Source organism: Stegodyphus dumicola, chromosome 11 (genome assembly GCF_044657685.1).
Source record: "Stegodyphus dumicola isolate Sdum_Otavi_A_Nest chromosome 11, ASM4465768v1".
NCBI classification, from domain to species: domain Eukaryota; kingdom Metazoa; phylum Arthropoda; class Arachnida; order Araneae; family Eresidae; genus Stegodyphus; species Stegodyphus dumicola.
Genome location: NC_140778.1, coordinates 126,776,007 through 126,800,478, shown reverse-complemented (window position 1 = coordinate 126,800,478; position 24,472 = coordinate 126,776,007). Strand labels below are relative to the sequence as shown.

Below are 24,472 nucleotides of genomic sequence, written 5' to 3'. Positions count from 1 at the left end.
TATAGAGCCATAGCCTTAGAATTTCCGATATACAGTCTCGCGCGCTGGAGATTTTTTTTTTTTTTTTCCGTACAGGGTTGCCATTGCTCGCTTTGAAATCGTTGAGTTCGTTGACCAAAAACTCATAAATGCTTTAAAAATACAAGATATATATTAAAACCAATTCTAAATTAGAAACTTGGGCTTTCAGTTGCCCATATTTGAGTGGAGGACTATGTTATTAAAAATTTGATATCTCTAAATACCTTTGTTTTTGCACAATGTGAGAAACATGTACACATTCATACATATACTTCATTATTTTATTTCTTTAAGTATATTGTAGGTCTCTAATATTTGGTGGCAACAATTTGAAAAGTGATACGCCGTTTATAGTGATGCAACGCAAAATGCCGAAACAAAATTAATAACCCTTTTGGCAAATTGCCCCTTTGGGCTGAAAACCATTCCCAGCATTCCCCATGATCCGTTTTCGTGTTAATCTCTGCATCTCGTTGGCGTCTTTGCTCTCCATAGACAGCGCCAGTGCCTCACGATTTGTTTAACTGATTACCAAAAATCACTGGATTACTAAAAATCCACTTAAAGAGAAGAATGCCTTCGAGGAAGATATTTGTAAGAGAAATTCACTCGTATTTATGTTATGCATGTTTTAAAACACAAAAGCCCCAATTTTCCGTAATTCGAACTTGTATCGAATTATCAGTGCTCAGCGGTCTTACTGATTTTTTCCTAAGTAGAGGCGAACTAATATACTTGACCACTTACAATTAAATAGCAGTTATTAAATTTTAGACGGAAGGCATTTTCCCCCCTTCTTTCACTGGAAGAAAACATACTCTAATCACCTCTTATCAAATGATGCAGTCTTTAAATTATTTCATTCACGAATAATAAATCACATCAAACAGTATTGACCAGTGGCTGAGTTTGGTTCTAAGTGTTTGACTTGGATTCAAATCATAGCAAACGAAGTTCGTGTAATTTTCGTTCTTTGCCCTGTGTATAAAATGACATAGCTTCCTCAGAAAATTCTTCACGAAATAATCTCTTCCCTGAGACAGATAACTCTAAAGTGTTTTGCTTTAATCTACTAAGCCCTAAATTAGAAAGAGCCTACCATCGGCCAATCTGTTTAGATTGCTGAATACTGGTAGTTCGTCCTAGTTCAAAATCCTGGCGAAAGTCACTGATAGTTCATATCCTACTGAAACTCCTAAGCGACTTTAACGGTTCCCATAGAAGTTTTAGTAGTTTTCTTCATACGTAACGTGAATACGAGCTAGGATTTATTAGGAAATCCTTTACGAAGGCATCTTTCCTCATAGGCAAAGGCAAATGACTTTCCGTTATCAAACTCCCCAATCCTACCTAGATCTTATAGTATCAGTAAGTGAAGCCTCTGTAACCAAAGCAATTAATCAGCCTATTCGACATCAGTTCCTTTTCTAGTTATTCATTAAGTAATTTTGGAGTGAAAGAATGGATGCGATAGGGAAGGGGAGGCAATAGAAAAAAATATTGAAGTTTAACCGATTATAAAAGATTTTAAAATTATTTAACGAATAGATTTTCAATTTCTAACTAAAAAGCATTTCGGGGTCGTTTTTATAAACCTATTCGAAACTTCTGCTATTCTACTGCTACTACCTATTCATCCATTTATTTGTTGGAACTGGTTGTTTTTATCTACTAATAAACCACACTTTCCGGTTTCGATAAATATAACAAACCACTGTAAACATTCAAAGTGACGTGTTCTTGAATATTAGTAATGTGAATATTCAGACTTTCTGATTTAAATTCAGCTTTTCTGATTTCTTTCAGTCTCATCCGCAGTACTGTCCTGTATTGCAAATCAATGCTTAAAACTGCTGGATTTTCAGGACAGAAACCCTCTTTTGGCAAATATAAATTGCGCATCTTAATGGTAATATATAGCGGATGAAAAGATATAGATATGCTGATAAAATGTGAAGTTAGGAGTTCTGTCTTGATTGACCAACAATATTAAGTATTTTTATATAAGAACAGTTTAATCTGTAAACTGGGATTGCATAATATCCATACTTTTTTGATCGGAGAGTTGCGAAAATTAAGGAAAATTATTTATCATATTTGCCTTACGTCAAAGATAGCCACTTTACATCGCTGGTGAGCTCGTTCTGATATGGTCTGACCTACTTGTAGAGTCTCAGTCTCTTAAGTAACACCCACTAAGTCAAGACTCTTGTGAAGCCGTAAGCTAATTGTCTTTATATCTAGATAAACGGCAGAACGTAAGAAGAGTGCAAAAGCCGTTTTGTAAGAGCTCTATATAGATGAACAAAAGCCACTTCTTGTGCTTGCAAAACCAGCCAGCATTTATGACGTAACTCAAAAATAAGGAATTTTAAATTAAACCAAATCCGATCGTGGCCAAAAGCTCCTCAGAAATAATTGACTCGTAAGTTGACTCAAACCTATAGCGGCGTGACAGAACCTAGGTGTGTTCCTTCTAGCTCTTCAATAGTTGTAAGTATCGGCACAACTGAATGCTAGCGTAGAATTTCAACTAGTAATATGGTCTACAGTAGGCGAAACACGCTCTCACTAAATTATTGGAAACTCCCCTTTAAATATTGTATCTTTCTACCTCATTCGAATATGTACAAGCTATTTTAGATGATACATATTTAAATGCAGTACCATTCTGGCAGGAAAACATAAATGGAGATAAAACTGTATAAGTATTGAACATAAAATAATTATTTAATTAAAATAAATACATACTTTATATTCTATGGAAGATGTTAAAATTCACTAATGTAATTGCAGGCTTATTTCAATACGAAACAGGTGAAATGGATTGAAAAGGAAAGCATAACCCTTTTTTACATGAGATAAAGCATTCTACTGTATGCCAAGCTTTAAATGCCATAAATTGAAACAAGCGATAATTGGGTATTCTTAACTTTTCACATGTAATATAGAGGTGCCCAGTGTTATCGATACTGAAACCCCCTGAGGGTTGATGAAAGAGTCTAATAATGATCAAGGAGTCGACTAGGGGTCGATAGTCGAATACGCCCCGGCAATTAGTCGCCATAATCCAGATCCTATTGATTACGAAAAAAATTATTAATCGAATTGGTAATTAATTTTTAATTGGTACAAAGCTGTATCATATAGTAAGGAAGAAAGCATATAAATTAAAGCTAAGAGAAAAATGTGCTAAAATTAATATTTTTTTAAAATCAGCAATATTTTTGAAACTATAAAAATTTTAGTACAGTTCTATTATCAGCACCGGATACAGAAATGTATGTATGTATGCATGAATAGATGTGTTCATGTTTGCATGTATATATGTAAATACGACTGTATGTGTGTATACATACCCACATATATGTACATACATACATACACACAGGAATGCATTCATACATTTCTGAATCTGGTCCTGATACCAGAACAGTACCCAAATTTTTTATGCAATAAGTATAATATAAAAAAGTAAAACAAAAGAATACAAGAAAAACACGATGAAAAAATTACGAAGACCGTAAACTGGAATGGAAGACAAAAAACAAGTTGAATATTTTTGAATGAGGTGATTTAAAAACTAAAAAATCTGATTTGTATACCACATGACTTCCTTGTACGGAATATTAAATTATACGCATTTTTTCTTGCATTTCATTTAAACTTATTGGATTGAATTAAATCTACTTTGTCGATAGCGCATAAAACACAATAGAATAAATACACTCTTTAAAATTCACTATATTTGTTTACCATAGCGACACTCTGGCGCTAGGTTCACTTAACAGCGTTATATTTCGTTCATATTATAACTCAGAATGCACAAAATTTATATCGTTTGAAGACTTATCTAATCGTTGCCACATGTTCTATTCAAATGCTCTAATATAACTAGAACGATGTATAAAAGAAATTAAGCAAACAAAACAAAAAAGAAACAGTTTTTCACAGACGATTCAGTATTTCTCATTAAATTAATTCAGTTCTCGCTTCGCGACAAGGCAAAAATACATAAAAACTCAAAATATCTGTATTAAAAATTACGAAATAAATCTTAATAACACTTAATCGAAGTAATACTTATTTCCTCGAAAATATTCCAGAAAGGATTAAGCATGATTTAATTCGCAATAATAAATGAAGGCGTTATCTTTGTTGTTGCGAAGCTTAGTCTTTCTAGATCGGCAACAAATCTACTATTCTGCTGCTTCAAATGTAAACAAATATGTCCGCCATGTTATTTAAACCTTAAGGCTTAACCAAACTTAAACAGCTTTTAAATTGTTGATAATTGTACAAATATTGCTTGCATATTTACTAAAGTTTTACTTAAAACTCTCTGACATTTTTTTGGATGAGTATACGTGTGCGCTTTTTGGTTGCTTGAGTGCCATTTTGTATTTAAAAAATCTGATGTGTACACCACATGACTTCATTGTACGGAATATTAAATTATACGCTTTTTTAATTGCATTTCATTTAAACTTATTGGATTGAATTAAATCTACTTCGCCGACAATGCATAAACCACAATAGAATAAATGCTTTCTTTAAAACTCTATTATTTGTTTACCATAGCGACACTGTGGCGCTAGATTCACTTAACAGTATTATATTTTGTTCATATTATAACTCATAATGCACAAAATTTATATCATTTAAAGAATAGAATTATCTAATCGTTGCCACATGTTCTATTCAAATAATGTAATAAAGCTAGTATGATGTATAAAAGAAATTAAGCCAAAAAAAAAAAAAAAAAATAGAAAAGAAAAGAAAAGAAAGAAAGAAACGGTTGTTCGCAGACGATTGAGTATTTCTCATTCAATTAATTCAGTTCTCACTTCGCTAGAAGGCAAAAATACATAAAAACTCAAAATATGTATATTAAAAATTACGAAGTAAATCTTAAACACTTATTTCCTCGAAAAAATTCCAGAAAGGATTAAGCATGATTTAATTGGCAATAATAAATGAAGGCAGTATCTTTGTTGTTGCGAAGCTAAGTTTCCCTAGATTGGCAACAAATCCACTAGTCTGCTGTTTCAAATGTAAACAATCAATGGCGGCCGTAAAAAAAAAGGCTTAGCGGCACTTAAACAACTTTAAAATTGTTGATAATTCTAAAAATATTGCACACAAATTTACTAAAGGCATAAAAACCTTAACCGGAAGATAAAAACAACATAATTCAATCATTTTTAAAGCAAAAAATGTACAATTTACAAAAATTTAAGAGTAAAGAAACTGAGATCACTGAGCCGGGTAACAGTGTAGATATATATATAAATATATTTATATACGTTTGGTGCGGCCGATTGCAACCAAAATATGAGGTGCACATCTAAATGTTATAGCAGTCCTATATACAAAATTTCAACGTTCTAAGGCTACTCGTTTTTGAGTTATGCGAGATAGGTACGTACGTCTCGCATAACGTACGTACATATGTTCTGTACGTACGTATATACTGTACTGTTCTGTCCGTACGTACGTACATACTTTCTTACAGACGCCACGAAAAATTCTCTTCAGAATTCATTTTAAAGCAGTTTCTTTCTTTTTTTTTTTTTTTTTTTTTTTTTTTTGAGGAAAAGAGTCTTTATTCTGTCCTTACCTACAGATGTCACAGAAAAACATCGTTAAATTGCATTCTATAGCGTCAAAACGGATATTTTCGTTGAAATATGCTGCCTGAAACTTTTTGCGATTACAATACTTCCTTTTTACTTCGTACAAGGAAGTAAAAATTTAAAAAAAAAAAAAAAAATGTGAGCTTTCAGATATAAATTACGTCCAAAGGGGCGTTTTTCTTCGTTTACACATAGAGACACGTTTCGAGAGCATATTTAATATTTAATATTTAATATAAAATATTTTATTCTATAGTGTGTTGCCACTGCTCGAAATTTGAAAGCAACGCAATGCTGCACAGTGTTGCTTTGAAATCGTTGAGTTTCTTAATCAAAAAGTTTAAAAAACATGAAATAGGCAATAAAACAAAGTTCAAAATTCTTGCTTTCAAATGTGCCCAAGTTCGGGTAGAGGAGTACGTTATTCAAAATTTGATAGCTGTAGATGTAGTTGTTTTTTCACAATGCAAGAAACATAGAGAAATTCATGCAGATTCTTCATTATTTAATTTCTTTAAATGTAATACAAGGCGATAATATTTGGTGGCAAGAATTTGGAAAGCGATACAGCCGTTTATAGTGATTCGATGTAAAATTCCCTTTCCAGACTAATAGTTTAAGTAATTTTACGTCAAATATTAAAACATTTCATCAATACGTCAGCCCAGCCATCATATTAATTAAAATTGAGCCATTTAAATCTGTGATTTTGTTTCTGAAAGCCTGTTCATATTCGCAAAATTAATAATAATAATAATAAAAGGTATTAAACATAGCTTTAATTAACTATTTGTTCAAAACTATTGCTAATATTTACTCGAATTCTTATCTTCAAGTTTTTATGTGCAATTATTTGTCTTGTGATTCTATTGTATACTGTATTTTATATAGAAAAATATAGAGGAGTCAATGAAGAAAACCATTCATTCAAAATGAGTCCATGTGAAGAAAAGTTTTGGAATCCATCCTCTGCATCAAAGACATTGATTTTTTCTCATGTTAAAATTAACTTCAATATACACTGGTGTGCAAAAATTAAGGACGAGACGGTTTTTTTCAATCTAACTTTGTACAAAAGCTTTCCAAATCAACACATTTAATACCGTAAGGATGTAAGGACATGAGTAATGTAAGCAACACTTACTAAAAGAGAAATCAGAGGGATAAAAAGAAGCTTGAAAAAAATAAATTGAAAAAAATAGCATGGAGCGCAATGCGACTGAAGGCCGAAACATCCCTGTGATGGGTGTCCAGCAAGAAACATCCGGTCTTTAATAGGAGATATGATCTCCCCTGAAAGCTAGGCAGGTTTCACAGCGTCTGCCCATGCTGAGAATGAGTGTGTGAATGAGTTGTTGAGGCATTGCTGCCCATTCGTCTTGCAGCGCCAATCGAAGCTCCGGAATCGTTACTGGTGGTAAGGCACGAGCTGCCAAGCGTCTGCCTAGAAAATCCCATACATGCTCGATGGGATTGAGATCCGGAGATCGTGCCGGCCAATCCATACGTTCAATATCCTCAGCTGTTCGGCAGCTACTGTGCGATGACATTGTGCATTGTCGTCCATGAAAATGAACTGCGGACCCATAGCGCCTCTAAAAAGACGCACATATGGAAGAAGAATCTCGTTACAATAACGGGTCCCGTTGACTGAACCTGCGTCGAAGATGTGAAGGTCTGTACGACTACCAAGCATGATGCCTCCCCAAACGAAAACACCGCCACCTCCATACCTGTCCCTTTCAATGATGTTCGAGGGATGATTGCGGCTTCCCCGCTCTCTCCAGATGAGTATGCGATGAGAATCGCTACTCAGGCTGAATCTGCTCTCATCTCTAAAGAGTACTCTTCCCCATTCATTGTCTCTCCAATTCCGATGTTCCCGGCACCACAGAGAACGCCTTCTCCGATGGGCAAGCGTTAGAGGTACACACCGTACAGCGCGTCGTGCAAACAGACCACCACCGTGCAGTCTTCTGGCCACGGTAAAACGCGATATCGGTCGTCCAGTCGCCTGTGTCGTGTGTCTAGCGATTTCTCCCGCTGTCTGCCGCCTGTTTCTTCTGGCCTGTAAGGCAATATACCGGTCATCTGCGGGTGTGGTTCCTCGTGGGCGACCACTACTAAACCCCCGGATAGCTGTTCCTGTAGTTTGAAATTGTCTCCAAAGTCGTGAAACGATGCTGTGAGCAATTCCGAACTCTGCAGCCACACTTGTCACACTGCGGCCTTCCTCCAATGATGTCGTCTAACAGATTGATTATTCGCCATTTCTCGCTGAGGCAGCAACTCGGTGTGATTTTAACTGCTATACGGCGTGCAATCTCTTTGCCAGAAATACTGATCTTACACCGACAACATGCTTTATACTACTCAGACACTCCCCCATTACGTCTACCTGCATATCTGCGCATGTGCTACCGTACATCACCTTACTTAATCTCCTGATTGGTCTTTCTGTCCGCTCTGCCTCTTCGTTCAGCTGATATGCTAATTTTTCGACTTCGTCCTTAATTTTTGCACACCAGTGTAACACTGAATATCCCATTCAATATTTGAAATTTTCATTGCAAAATAAGTTAAAGAAAAAAAAAAGCATTCTCTGGATTATTTCCATGGAATTTAATATTAGTGAGATTTGGTCTGCAAGTAGTGGTGTTGCTGAGTACAAAAGTGCCATCAGTAATGCGTATCCGAGCAGTAGTTTTATCTCTAATTCGATTCTAAAAGAACGAGCAGCATAAATGATCGTTTCAGTAGCCGCTTGGCCCAACAGCGGCCGAGCGGTAAAGTGGCTGAACACTGGTAGTTCGGTCCAGGTTTCGAATACTGGTGTACAGGCCGACTATATGGGCGTTTTGTGATTTTCTCCATGTGTTATACTACCAGTTTCCCTTAGAAAGTTCTCCACGAAGCCATCCCTTCCCTTAGGCAGGTAGCCCTCGAGTCCCTTACCGTAATTAAATAAACCAAAGCAAACCGTAGCGTTATTTCAGGTGAAACATAAATATGTGCCATGATCGTTAAAAATGCTTTAGATGAATGCTTGCAGACCATTAGATCTTTTCTATTGTATTAGAAGATATAAAACATCTGCAATATCCTCATTGGGATTGGAACTCTTAAGTTAACTTTGCTGGAAAATCTTAATCTTAACTCTTAATTTTAACTAACTTAACTTTGCTGGGAAAGCACTTATGGAACGTGCTTTAGAATTACACCACGAAGACACGCTGTAAGGAGGGGTGAAATCCTCAAATGCTGCATTGAAAACTGTTTCTCCAAACAGATAGAGACTACAAGCGGCCAAATGATAAGAGCGCTGAACACTGGTAGTTCGACTCAAGTTCATTTGCTAGCAAATGGGGCAGCTACATGGAAGGTTTTGTGATTTTCTTTATGGTATAGCGTGACTACGAGCCAGTTTCCTCTATAATGTCATCTAAGAAAGCACCTCTTTACTGGATAGATAGCTCTCAAGCGTTTTACCTTTATCTAAATTACCTAACACTCAGATACGCACGGCATGTTAAGCTATTTATTAATATTGTTACGAAATGTACAGGCGCGGTGGGATAGCTTCCCCGCAAAGCAGTTTTAGGGTTGCCATAAAATGGCAAGGGAAGGCAGGGTTGCCACATTTGCCGAAAAATCGTCCGTTTGGCGACAAAATTGGCGATATACCACGGACGGTTGGAGAACCTTCTGGAACGAATTCTTACCGGTTTAGCCCAGAATGTTCTCGAACACAAGCCGAAAGCTATATAAACTTTGCTGATCCGCAGTCAGTGAGTGTGTGTCTCTCATCGGGAGAGTGCCTCGTCGAGAGGGCGACTGAGAGTGTGCCTCGTCGAGTGCGAGATAGTTAGTATCAAGTTGGTGTCTCGTCTAGCGAGTCAATCCCTGTGGAGACGATCGAGTTGACAGCCGGGCAGCGAGTGCCGAGTGGGTCTTCGAGTGCATCGAAGAGTCTCTCAGTGTATCACGGTTAGTGCATCGTCGAGAGAGAATGTTAAGCTCCGGGAACGACTAAACCAAAGAGTCGGGAGCTGTGCTCTGTGTATCGTCGAGTGCATCGCGAGTTGTAGCGTGGAGAGTCTCGAGAGTACTCGGAGTTACGAGAACGACCAAGCAGAGTAAGGAGATGTACTCTGGTGCTTTGCAGTGAAGCTGTCTCCACCGTTATTGCCTGACAGTGTGCTTATAGTAGACCTTCGACGACTGTAAAACGTGTTTTGGTGGTGTCCTGACAATATTGGCAAATAAAGTGTGTTACGATACTTCATCAAGTGTCGTCGTTATTCACTCCAAATCCACACGAACCCCGTACGAACGTGAAGGAAGAAAATAACGTAACAACTGGTGTCAGAAAAAGAAAAACGCAACAATATATTTTAATCCGCTTTTATGTTAAAATGTGGATCTGCTGCTTAGAACAATGTTGAAGTTTGAACTTATTCTCTTTCAGGTTTATTTTAGGTCTCCTGTTCCTGTGCGTGTGTAGTGGGTCAGTAATCGAATGGTACCTAACTGAAAAAAACAACAATGGAGAAAAATTAATCAAAAAAAGTAAGTGGATTTTTTTCAGCTAAATTTTTTCAATAATTTCAATGAAGTGTTTATTATTTCTTGCACTGAATTGGTAACTGGCAGTTATATTCTTAAGTGACGTGTGACGTGTATTTTGCCATTTCATAAGCTGTTTCCACACATATAGCCTTATTAATGGTGGTAATTTTGTATTTGAAATGCTAACATTTGTTCTGTGCATTCTTTCATAAGTTTCATAGTTTCATAAGTTCATAAGTTAGATTACAGTTTTATATTTTGTTTATTATAACAGGTGCGTGCTTTACAGTAAATAAGAGTATGTTCTTTAATGCACTGCATTACCTCCCATCTTACTGTTTACCGTAACCGAAGTAACCCGCAGGACAGTCTTTCAATACTCACTATACTGCTGCAATTTCGCGAGAATAATGCACCACATCTAAAAGATGATCATCTGGTTACTATTAGAGAAAGAATTTTGTGATGGATGGAAAATAAAAAATGAAATCACAGTCACCAAATTGTCCAGACTTTAATGCGTTAGACTTGGGAGTTTTTTTCAATGTAATAACTGCAACATCGAGCCTTGCCCAATAATACCAATTGATGAATCGGTAGAACCAGTACACATAGCCTTTTATAATACCTCTCCCGGATAATATATTTTTGTCGCTTCAACAAGTTACGCTGGAAGCAATGAAGAACAATAGCACCAATAATGTTAAGCTCACACATCCAGGAAAAGCAAAGCTTCTCAGCCAAGGGGTCCTACCTACAAGTTTAAAATGCAGTAACGAAATTATTAAGAAATTCAGAAACTATCTGAATGCTAAAAAAATGGCAGTAATATTTAAAATTTTTTTATTTAATTTAACCTAGTTTTTGATAATACTTTTTCTCTTCAAGAGATTTGCCATGTAAATGTCTTCCTACTTCTAAGTTTGTTTTCTTAGAAATAGAGGTTTTATTGTACTGGATGTTCTCTACAACTTTGTCAAACCCAATAGTCTTATTTTGGATATTGGTTGCCTTATTTTGGCTGTTGGTTTGATCATTTTGGCAGCAGCCTTATTTTGGCCAATTGCAAAAAAAATATATTTAGCTATTGGCCAATTACTTGGCTCTTGCCATGCCTTCCTTGTTTTGGCTATTGGTTTCCTTATTTTGGCAATAGTCTTTTTTTTGGGGGGGGGGCTATTGATTTAATCGATTTTGGTCAAACCAATGTGGGTTTTTTTTTCTTTGCTTTGCTATTGCTTGGCTATTAGTTTCACCGGTTATTGGTCAAACAAATAAATTTATTTTGAGGTATCAGTGCTGTTACCGGTTGGCAGACTATATTATATCGATGCTTCATTATAAGAGTGTATCATTGTTCGTCAATTCAAATGTGTACTCCGGCATAAATTTGTCTGCAGCATTAGGAAGATCAGGTTTGAAGAAAACAACCCTCATGAAGGTGTCAGAACATTTAATGAGGTTTTCTTATTCCAAGTTAAAAGCTAATCTTCATAAAATTGAGGGCTTTTCTAGGGCAGCCAGGGAATATTTGTGAAGGCTTTCGTCGTGACAAAAAATGGCCGAATTGGAAAATGTCCGTTATGAAAGCATTCCGTCATTGAACTCGTTTACTGACATTAAAGATTCATGCTTTAAGAGGAACGTCAGAGGAACTTGGAAGATTTCTTCTGAGAAGGAAACAAGATATAAACTATTTGCTACATACATGTACAACTACATTAATTTGCTAAATATACAATGGAGGTAATCTATAATTAATTGCTTCTTTCATTCTTATTTCGCCTATATTCAAAATTACTGAAAAAATTCCCACAAACTTGCAAACTGTTTAGGAACTTTTCAGCGATTTAGAACCTCCAGTGAACTGAAACTGGTTTTCAGTCACTGAAAACCAGTTTCAGTTCATTGAATTGGATACTAAATAATCCTGTGTAACCGTAACAGATGTAAAATATTACAATTTTTATAGAGCTCTGTGCATTTTTCAGGTTTGGTTCAAGAAATTTTGTTAGCTTTCTCCATTCAGAGGAATGTGAGAAAATTGTGTTCGTCTAGCAGCCGGACGGGAGAGATGAAGAGTCTTCATGGCATCAGAGCTCTTAGCATGACGTGGGTTATCTTAGGCCATACCTATATATGGGTAAACGTCCAGGCCTTGAGTAAGCAATCTGTGATGCACTTACCAGTTATTGTAGTACATTTATAATTTTGCTCATTGAATATTATCTAGTGTGATGTATTTTACACATTTTAATCATGAACTACAATATTTAGTTTTATGAAACTGATTTTATACGTCTCATTTAACTTAAATGAATAGTTCTTCGTTAAGAAGATTTCGTGAGCTTTACTGTTACTTTGCGAAACTTCACTCTACAAAAAGATACTTAGTTATTCTTAAAGTTGGTATACTTGTAACGTCAGCAATATTGCTCCATGAGTTTTTGCTCCGCCTTTATTCGTACATTTGTTTCTATTACAGTTGAATATGCGAACCGAGTTTAATTTAAATGCAGATAATTATTGTAATTTTAGTGTTGCACTATTTCACTAAAGTTGAATAGCAAGACTTTGAAATAGAGGTTAAAGTTTTTCTAAAATTGACTTGATCTCATAATATTATACTAAAATAGAACACATTTTAAGTTATTTTACTAAAATTAAATATTTCAGGTTCTGAAGCTAGTATTAAATCAATCTAAAATTAAGTTAATCTTCTCATAACATGATACTGAAATCAAGTGAATTTTGATTTTTTTTAAATACAAATTGCTCGAAAATTGAAAATTTCAGGAAAACTATTTCCAGTCCAGTTACAAGAGCATTTTAAGTTAACTACATTGTACTTTCGCGATACCTTGCAATTTGATCCCAATTTTATTAGTAAAATTAACTGGCATCGATATATCACGTAACTCTCATCTAACCAATCAAAAACCTCTTCTGATGGTTTCATCGAGAAGTAGTTTTTGAATTTATTTGCTTTGTGTACCTTTCATTTTCCAAAGAGAAAAAAAAAAACTCTCTTGTTATAAGATTTTACGCAAAGGTTATTTTCATACAGAATCAATACTACGCAAAGGTTATTTTCATACAGAATCAATACTACGCAAAGGTTATTTTCATACAGAATCATAATCCTGTGGAAATCATGCGAAGAATACGTGAGAACTAAAGGTAAAAATTTTAATGTTTATAGGCTATAATCTACAAAATATTTCAATGTTTCATCATACGTTTGGGTCACATGATAGTCGTAGTACAACGAAAAATTAGAATTGAGAACAATACATGGAAAATCATAAGAAGAGATGAGAACGTTCGGTTAGAACAAACCTATTAACGAAGTCATCAAACAGACAACAGAACCCAATTTGCAGTATATGAACTTATCCGCCCAGACAAGAAAATGGTTAGTGACTCTGGCTGTCATACCAAAGTCTCCGAATCCTGGAAAAAGCATAGATATAAATTTTCTGTCCCTTCACAGGAGGAAACGGTGTCTCCATAACAAAGTGACCACTGCGGTAAAAATATACGAGTATTTACGGATGCCCTTTGGCGATTTCTGAAGATACATGGACACCGAGTTTATGTTCTTTGACATATTATTTTGGCTTTACGTAGTGGCGATTTTTATGCCAAAATCGTCGCTCCGCAAATCCAAAATAAAGAATTGCACAAACTCGATATCTTGATCATTGATTATTGATATCGATACATTGATCTATTTTCACTTAAAAAATCACAGAATTGCACAAACCAGGCCCTCCCTTGACTTTTTCCATGTACACATCGATCTATAGTCACTTTAAAAGGTCAAAGGAGTAGCCAGTAAAAAATATATAATATCAATAAACTACATTTTAAATCAAACAATCAAATAACATAAAAAAGGATGACACAATAACACGCCGAATAAATACTAATTCAGAAGACAAACAACAAAAATCAGCGTTATATTTACAAAATTTCCACAGGACTAGTTTCGATGGTTTTACCGAACCACCATCCTCAGCTGCAAAACCGCAAATGAACCAGATAGGAAAAAATGATTAGATAAGATAAGAAAGCCTGGACAAGAATAAGCAAGAGGCGCCATCTGTTGGTGAAACCAGAACTAAAACATAATTTCTTTAAAGGCCGAAGGCAAATTTGGATTGGAATTAGGATCGTTAACTAGAACAGAAATATTTTTATGAATGTGAAATGCCTCTAGAAAATCCAGTTCTCCAATGGAAGATGTTTTTTGAATAATTTTGGCAGCAGAAAAATTGAAAGTGTGATTTTCGGACCAACAATCTTGCGCAACAGAAGACTTCTGTGTTTCCTTTTTTCTAACATATGCCTCATGTTCCTTGACGCGAAATTTTAAGGCTCTCTTAGTTTGGCCAATGTAAATTAAACCACACTGGCAAGGAATCCTATAAATACCCCAGGAATTCATATCCGGAATGGGGTCCTTAAGTATGGAACTCGGAATTTTATTGATGGGAGAATAAACAACACGAAAGTTAAATTTCTGCAAAATATGTGCAACTTTATAGCTAATTGATGGGAAGAAGGAAATGACAACAGAATTTTTATAATCTCCTAAAACAAGAGTGTGCTTTTTAGTGTGTTGAGATGAGAATTTTTTAACTGCTTGATTAATAATGTTAGGTGAAAAGCCCCTGTCAATAGCTATTGCTTTTAAATAATTTAGTTCTTCATCGAGGGCTAGTTTGGAGGAGCAAACTTGAAGAGCACGGAAAACATAGGAATAAAATGAAGCTAACTTTTGTTTAGTCGGATGACATGAACATCTTCCATTGGATGAAAAACATCTTCCATTGGAGAACTGGATTTTCTAGAGGCATTTCACATTCATAAAAATCTTTCTGTTCTAGTTAACGATCCTAATTCCAATCCAAATTTGCCTTCGGCCTTTAAAGAAATTATGTTTTAGTTCTGGTTTCACCAACAGATGGCGCCTCTTGCTTATTCTTGTCCAGGCTTTCTTATCTTATCTAATCATTTTTTCCTATCTTGTTCATTTGCGGTTTTGCAGCTGAGGATGGTGGTTCGGTAAAACCATCGAAACTAGTCCTGTGGAAATTTTGTAAATATAACGCTGATTTTTGTTGTTTGTCTTCTGAATTAATAAAAAAGGAAATTCATCTTACACTACACAAAGGAAATATCCACTTACCTTATTTACAAATTTTCCTCTCTTCAGTCAAACAAAATTCCTTAACAGCATCCAAAAACTTCCTAAACTTATCTGAACTAGAATCTGCATACTGGCGTTGCCATGTAAATTCGCAAAAATAAGAGTAAAAAATATCCTCCGCAGCGCAGGTATCCTCCGATGTTCGACCATACGCATTTTCTTCCTACAAACAGGACACTTATAGTGGCAACTAAGTAAACCTTCATTTAGACGATACATGGTCTAAATGAAATCCATTTCCAGTCAATTAATGCTTTTCTTCCTTTCGTTCGAAATCGTACAGAAACTTAATTAATCTTACAACATTCAGCCATTTTACCGTGTAAACCACAAAATAACAACGTACCAAAATCCGTCCCATAATTCAAATTCACCACAATCATGCAACCAATTACGTCATAAGAGGGTTTCCATAGCATTCAACTACGCAGGTTACCATAAATGAAACATCAACTTGGCGATAAATGAAACAACAGCTTAGCAATAATCCAAGAGGCACCCTTCAATCTACTCTAATCACCACCGCTTTCGACCTTATTAGAAACCAACGCCTACAACGGCTAGTGCCCACTATTGGAAAAATATATTTATATGAGCTTGTTGCATTTCATAAGAAAACCGTCTTCAGCCTGACTAGATTATTAAATTATAGTAAATCATAACATGTTTATATGTCTACAGCAAGCGATTTCTTCACAGAGGACTTTCTGACAAAATTATTCCTTATCTACATTGCACATAAGGAAAACCACGCCTCTAAGCATAGTCTTTCAGACAAAAAGTATTTATGGTTTCACAGAGTATGCTCCATTCGATAACTTTTCATGGTTTCCTCCATTTTTAACGTCAGCAAAGTCCATTTTTTATTAAAGGAAGTCTTCGAGTAAGGCATCCCTTCCTTGACAGATAGCCTTGAGTAGTTTGCCTTATTTAAATTAACCAACCAGACAAGACAGTACCAGTAGGGTCCTTGCCAAGCTTGAATCAACTCCTGAATGAACGCAGGTTCTAATACTGTGAAGGATGACTATATATCCCCGTGGTAGAGACTGCTTAAGTACAGATCCTTGCTAATAGCTTCGCAGGGTCGACTCCCGGGGAAGGGCGCTGAGCTCTTGACAGTCGAGAAACCTTCCCAACATCTTTTGCACTTTGCCCGCCTATTCCCTAGTTTACTTGAATGGAAATACCATGAATGGAAAGATCGCGATTAATTATTGTCGTGATTATAAGTAAACAAATCACTGGCTCACAGATCCTTGCCAGTAGCTTCCCAGGGTCGACCCCCCCGAGGAAGGGAGCTCGGTTCTTGACAGTCGAGAAAACTTCCCAACATCTTTTGCACTTTGCCCGCCTATTCCCTAGTTTACTAGACTGGAAATACCATGAATGGAAGGTTTGCGATTAATTATTGTCGTGATTATAAGTAAACAAATCACTGGCTCAACATCGAATACTTCATGTTTCATTCTTCTAGCACCAACACTATTCCATGCTTACAACCAGATAATCATGACGTGCAGCTGTGCAATTGAGGAAACTATCCATAAATTGTTGTTTGTGTAGTAAGCTACGATAACTACACGTTATAAGTGGGTTTCGAAACATGGGTATGCGTAAAAGCATAGTTCCCCTTGGCTATCCTTCCCATGATGCTTTCTCTCAATATGTAAATTTGAAGTTCTTGTTTTATCTAATGAAAAGCATTTAAAATGCAAAATGATTTCAGATCCTTTTTATGTTTTCAGGGAAATCCAGTGTAGCTAGTGTATGGTTTAACAACTTGGAATTTGAAGCCGTTTTAAATGGCTGGCTTTCAGTGTCATCGTTCATATTCCTCAGGTAAGATTTTCACTTTAAATACAGTGGTACAGTGGTATATGTCACTAATCAGTCCCGGATCCTTAGACGTATACCAAATAAAATTTTCTAATCGGATTCAAATGCAAAACAATTAATCCATTCTTATAAAAAAAAATCCTGTTTTTATTCTCATGACACTGTTTGAGTACTGAAATACTTTTAGGTAAAGGTACAAATAAAGTGGGTGGAAAAGTGAAGACATTGTGCACGTGATACTGTATATAAATATTTTTCTGCTTTTTAGATCAAAAGTACTTTTCAACATATTTTAGTGTGTTTGATCTGTCTCTGGTTATCGATGCAACGTTAGCCATTTTCATAACGTCTTTGTTTTTTACAATCTTAAACATCATCGTTCTCGGCATACGGTATGCAAAAGCCAAGACTTAGATTTTTTTCACCTCCATGGTGATCCTAACAATCTTCTTCGTTGCTTTACTATTTTCATTAACTAACCTAGAACTCATTATTAATGCGTTTACGAGGCTTTTACATCCCAAGTTACAGCATAGTGGTGATGTTCTTCTGCTGTATTGGATGGCCGGGGATCTTTTGTCCTGAGCAAGCGGTTGCTTCGCCTCTTATCACAGAAGATTTTAAAATTTTAACTGTGCAATTTTTATGTCTTACTTTTTTGGTATTGTAAAGACTTGAATTTTAGTGCTGTAATTTTTAAGTGATTTTAATGTGATGTAATTTTCAATTTAATGTTTGTTTTTGGCGAGTGGCCTGATGTAAATGGATTGATTTCCGAATAAAGCTGTAAGAAACAACAAATTCTACGCGAAAACATACAAAATCATTTGAAAATTCAGAGTTATAGCCTGAGTTATTTACTGAATGGTAACAACAAGCGTACTGGCGGCCATGAGCAGCCGTAGCATTGTCTCGAGTGAAGTAAACAAGTGCAATGTGAGCAGTCCTGACTCACTAAACTCAAGTCATATTCCATACAATATTTTCAAATCCAAACAGGAACACATACGAAGTTGACTTATTTCAAAAGCGGACGTATACCGAGGTAACACTGTACTTCTCTTTATTAACCCTAAATGTAGAGCTGTATGCCACAATAAATATTTTAACATTGGTATTATTTACAAAAGTTAAATTTTCAGTCTACCGTTTAACTTAGAGGTATTAAGTGATAAGGTTTTAAAAACCATTTGATTTCAATCATATTTGCTGAATTCTCTTCGGTTAATTAAAAAGCACAGAAAGCTCTCAGAACATCTTTCTTCTAATGATTTTTTGGTCAAGCAAGATGGCGTCTCCATTATTTTTATTCGTACATGTTAGGTATGCCAAAAGTATCTTAGCTTTACGTAGCAAATTTAGAATTAATTATTCTATTAGAATTTTACGTAGCAAATAATTACGAGCTGATGAGGGCGTGGGAAAATACGTGGTGTTTTAGTAAAAACACCTCGCGAGATTTTTAAACGTAGCATTTCTAATATATGTTTATTGCCTGGGAATAAGGTCATCATAACGTACTCTGGTAAATTCAGTCTTTCTCACGTGAAAAGCACTTCTTAAATTTTGTCTTTTCGACCGTACTCGTTAGGTCATTATCACATTATGTTTCGGCTACGCGGGACTTGACATCGAAAGGGACAATTCTCAGAACCCGCATAATTCCAGGAAACACACGTGGCTAAGTTACCATTCTCACTTACTGCAAAGACTTGAATGCCAAACAGTAATCGATTATCCCTCAAATCGGGATTACGGGATCCTTCAGAAGCAGCTCATTCGTCTGATTGGTTGTCTGTACCCGGGACCCCCAGACATTTTCGGTTTGAAAAATCCCCGCTTAGCTCAACATTGCCTCTATAGCTAGGCGGGACTTCGCTGCAGGAGGGGCTCTGTTTTCTAGGAATCCTCCCGTTAAATCAGTGCTGCCAGAATCTCATTTTTCAGAAAATTCCCGTCTTGCAGGGACTGTAGCCATATGTGATAGCCTCTTTAGTCGAGCGAACAGACCGATGTCACTTCAGACTAGAAGACATCTTGAGTTCGATCCCAGATGAACTCATGAATACGTTTTCTGGATATGTAAATATTTTATCTCCTTCATTGTTTACATTATATCAATGCCGCATATTTGGTGAAAGATTTAAGTTAATATTTTCACTAATTTGAAACGTGTCATTCTCCCCTATTGCGAATGCTAATTACACACGGCACTTGTGTATATTATTTATTGCTTTTTCTACATCAAGTGTTCACTGAATTGATATTTTTTATGTGAAATGCTGTGATATTTGCAAATTGCTGTCGCTAGATTTATGTGATATATCGCCACTTAGGAGCTACAAGAAATGCTTCTTTTACGTTCATGTACTCTTTCCCGTTTATTTACTTCTAGGCACAGGCTCTTCCGTATCGACCGATTTTAAGACTTTACATCTGATATTCCTAGGGAACAAGTGATAAATGAGATAAAGACTAGACCAAGTCGAAAACCTCTTTACAAAGTGGTGATCTCCGATCTCTCCAGTTTCCCAGTTGTTAGTTCAGAGCAACTTCAGAGCATTGAGATATCTGCGAGAGCTTCGCCTTTAAAATTCGCTTTGCATTGCTTTGTGTTTAACGTTCTAAGTAGCTTGGAGTGTAACTTCTGATTATGCTCTGTGATGCTGAGAAGAGCTGCATAAGTGCTTTTGTAGAAAATTCCAGAGCTGTAAAGTGCTTCTCTTGGTAAAAATAAAGTTCATCAGGCTATCATCGGTTCTGTGTGCATTCAATATATTACGAGCCCGTATGCGCACAACATTGTGATTTTAAATACATAATAAAGATTTATTAATGTTCATTTGCTAGATATGTATCCTTTAATATTCACTGAAGAAAATTTACATTGTATTGCCATTTTCCACATTCTTCAAACAAAATGTTTACACAATGCACTGCCACTTTTTACTTCCTTGTACGAAGTGAAGGAAGTATTGTAATTGCGAAAAATTTCGGGTATCATGTTTCAACGCAAATATCCATTTCAACCACTCTCAAAAGCATTTAAACGATGTTTTTGGGTGATATCTGCGCGTACGGACAGAATACAGGACTGTTATTCCCAAAGAGGATTGTAAACTGAATTTAAAATGGATTCAGAACAGACTTTTTCTTCTCGTCAGTACGTACGTATGCATCTATTTCGCACAACTGAAGAACGCGTAGCCGTAGAACGTTGAAATTTTGTATATGGAACTGCTATAACATGTAGTTATGCACCTCCTTCTTTTTCATTTCAATTACCTGCACTAGTCGTATTATTATATATATATTATAATATAGTCGTATTATTATATATTATTATATATAACATTATATATATATATATTGCTGCTCTATTACTTGACTTGCTGAGCTTAGTTTTATTATATGTCGTTATAATAAAACTAAGCTCAGCAACTTAGTTTTATTATATGTCGGTAAATTTTGTATTCTTTGCTTCAAAAGTGATTTAATTATGTGGTTTTTATGTTCTTATGTTCCGGTTAAGGTTTTTATGCCTTTAGTTAATCTACGTGGGATAGTTGTAGAATTATCAACAATTTAAAAGTTTGGTTAATCTTCGGATTATGGTAACGTGGCGATTTTTTGGCGACAATTTGGCGATTAACCCTGCTACAGCAACCTGCTAGTTTTTTTGGGGGGGACGCCATTTTGTTTTCAAAAAGTAAAGGCACTTTTTTTTTTTTTTTTTTTTTTTACTCAACATTTTTTTTCCAACAATCTGCTAGCCGAATTACGCTTATGCTAGAACTTTTATGGAAAAAAAGTGCTTAATCATGACGAAGATTAGGTGCGAAATTGGGAGAAAGTGCAGAATCGCCCACTGCTTGCCGTGTATTTAAGAATTGCGCATACACGGTATCCATGTGCACGTCGACCTATTTTCACTTAAAAAAAAAAAAAAATCCCAGAATTGCACAAAAATGGCATTGCGCACACTCTTGACTTTATCCATGTACACTGCTAAAGGCCTAGCTAGTAACCTTTATCGCCTTGCCAAAATGTCGCCAAACTACCTGTTACCATATTCCAAAGCTTAGCCAAAAGTTTAAGTGGCGAGTTAAGCCTAATGAACTGCCATTTGTTTACATTATGAAACTCAGTGAAATAGTGAATTAAGTCAGCTTCTGCACCTTCAGTGTCTTTCTGCCGAGAATTTTTAGTTTTGTGCACCGAAAATAATGTCTTTTTGGCGCTGGCCGAATTACATTTTATGCGTAGAAACTCGAATTTTAATTGTAAAATTTGTGTTTTTAACTGCATTTGGTGTTTTGTGTGTTTTTTTTTTTTTTTTTTTTTTTTTTTTTTTTATTTTACCATTTTTAATGAAGACGTTTTGAGTTTTTATGTATTTTTGCGCCAAAGTGAGAACTGAATTCATTGAATGAGAAATATATCTATAAGGAAATTCGAGGAAACAAATTTAAATGAAATGCAGAGGAGAATTGCATGTAATTTAAGATCATGTGGTGTACATATCAGATTTTTTTTATTTTTAAGGGATCTGCAATACCGCAGTTTATAACTAGGCAGTCCTAACAAAAGCATGTTGTTGGCAACCTTTTTAACCCACAGCTTTGAGATATACACCTTAATTCGAAGTACAGCTCTGGAATTTTTTAAATCCGCTCATTTACCTTAACGTTTATTCGAAGCCTATCTATCAGTCAATTAATCTGAGAGGCTCTACGGCTAAATTTTAAATGTTTTAATGCAGGTTTTGTATCTATATAGCAATAACATTCTTTTAATAACGATATAAAATAATCTTTCTTGGTTAAACAGCTTATTCGGTTGAAAATCCACCAGTCCCTCTTTTTTGGTCAGTAAATTATAAATTTCTGAAGCAATAAAGCCTTAATGAAATAGATGTGGATGACCAAAAATAAAGCATAATTAGCTGTAAAATAAGTATATTTCATATTCCTGTCCTAAATTTTCATAAATAGGTTTGAAATGGTAGATTTAACTAAAGCTTTTCAAGTGCTAAAACGTTATAATTATGATTTACTGTGACTGCGAAACTTTTCTTGTTTCTTAAGCATGTATACTTTAATAAATATTACAGTTACTACACTAGAAGCAATCCAACATAAATACTGCACCAAAATTTCATATTTCCAATCAGGCATTAGAGTACTGCCAGATTGGAAGCTGATTGATTATTGATTGCGGATTGATTAATAGAAGCTGGCTTATTAGCCCAAAGGAGCGTTAGCTCAGAAGGCCTGTTTCTCTCGAAACGCCATTTTGCGTTTAATCACTGTAAAAGGCTGAATCATTTTTCAAAATTTTGCCACCAAATATTATCGGCCTGCATTATTTTAAAAGAAATAAAATAAATGAGAATGTGCATGAATGTAGGTATGTTTCTCGCATTGTGAAAAAACGACGGTACCTAGAGCCATCAAATTTCCAATAACATAGTCTTCCACTCGCATATGGGAAGCCCAAATTTGGAATTTGTTTTATTATCTATTTCATATATTGTAAACCTGTAACGAATTTTACATTAACAAACTCAATGATTTCAAAGAGAGCAATGGCAACACGGTACGGAATTTTTTTTTTTTTTTTTTCCTCTAGCGCGCGAGACTGTCTGTCGGAAATTCTAGAGATATACTGTTTTTAAATATTTTGTGATATTGCTGATGAATTCAATTTTATGTGGTTTATGATACATGAACATGATATCTGTGGAACATGATATTTAATAAATAAAGGTAATACACATAACGTTAAAAAGACGCCCCTTTGGGAGTAATATAAAATCTGAAAGCTTTCAGGTTTTTATTTTCTAGTCGTGATAGATTTATAACTGTTTCACTTCTTTAGCTGATTTTTCTTTTTATTATTTCAGTGGTCTTCTGACAGCCCATACAACATTGCAATATATGAATAAGACGCGAGGACGAATTAATATATTTCTTTATATTTTGCGTCGATTCTTGAGGTAAGAGTACTTAATTTTTCATGTTTCTTTTCACATCAGACTGTTCCACTCTTTCTTTTAATTTAAGTATCATATTTTTAACAGACTTTCCTGCATTGTCTTAACATATGCAATGCGTGACATTCTAGGAATAGGCATTCTAGGAACTTAGGCATTCTAGGAACTTAGGCATTCTAGGAATACCTAAGTTAGCCTTACTTCATCCAAAATATAACTAGTAAACAAAATTTATTAATAATAACAACTGGAGGACTAACGATCAAGTTTTGAAATATTTACAAAGACGAATTTCACGCATAATTTTTCAGATAAAATAAAAGTAAACCTGAGTAATTTTTAAACTGAATTAATTCGAAAAATTCAAGATCTGTGATGAAGTCTGGCTTTTGGAATTTTTACTGCCATCCAAACGAATACCGCTACTCTCTCTCTTCTGGATCATGGGAGAGTAACACCTCATAAAATTACAAGCCCGTGATAGGAGGGAGTCAGTATAAGCGGTATTATGGTACGGATGAATTTAATGTCAAAAGATAACTTTTGAACTCATTAATTTATGAAGTTGTTGAGCTTTTGATTCAAGTATGGAACAATAGTGATACAGGAAGAGTTGTAATTGGATTTATAATGTTTCTAAAGTTAACATAGATGTAAAAATATAGTTAAAAGGATGTTTTAGTTTGTTTAAATAGAAACTTTTATCCATTTATTACTTTAAAAAAAGTTATAGTTTGTTAGCTATTGCATTCAATTTAACTTCGTGATTTGACTTTGTTTTCATTGGACCATAAAGCCAGTATACTATATTCTGTCAGTACTTTGGCCTTAGGAAACACATAATTAAAATAAGTATGATTGATTATTGACGGACATAATTTCAAAGCTCATAAATTTGTTTTCTGTCATTGAAGTGTTGTTTATCAATTATTAAATTTTAGCAGTTCGTAACTAAGGGAAATATATATGTAATATCAGTGCCTTTATTTAAAAGCCTTTTATGTAGTGCAATTTTTGTAGTGCGAAATATCTGAGAGATATTGCCTTTGCCAATATATTTTACAACGTTACTAGAAAATTACCGTTTAAAAAAGCGTATTAATTTGAACTTTCTAGAATTTAAATCTGTTCTTTTAAAGACTTTTAAAGAATGTTATAGCGATCTTTTGTTGTTTATGAAATACTACTTAAAATTTC

The 24,472-nt window shown here is 35.1% G+C and overlaps 1 protein-coding gene across 2 annotated transcripts in view; it reads left to right on the top strand.

Annotated features, from left to right (window-relative positions):
* The window catches only part of LOC118197257 (nose resistant to fluoxetine protein 6-like), a 125,336-nt gene that overhangs the window by 50,431 nt on the left and 50,433 nt on the right, over positions 1 to 24,472 (top strand). For both annotated transcript variants that reach the window (XM_085827201.1, XM_085827200.1), the window contains exons 6-9: positions 10,126 to 10,226; positions 12,218 to 12,388; positions 17,190 to 17,283; positions 23,186 to 23,278. In XM_085827201.1, the coding sequence (XP_085683327.1) occupies positions 10,126 to 10,226; positions 12,218 to 12,388; positions 17,190 to 17,283; positions 23,186 to 23,278 (459 nt within the window). The remainder of the gene's footprint in view (positions 1 to 10,125; positions 10,227 to 12,217; positions 12,389 to 17,189; positions 17,284 to 23,185; positions 23,279 to 24,472) is intronic.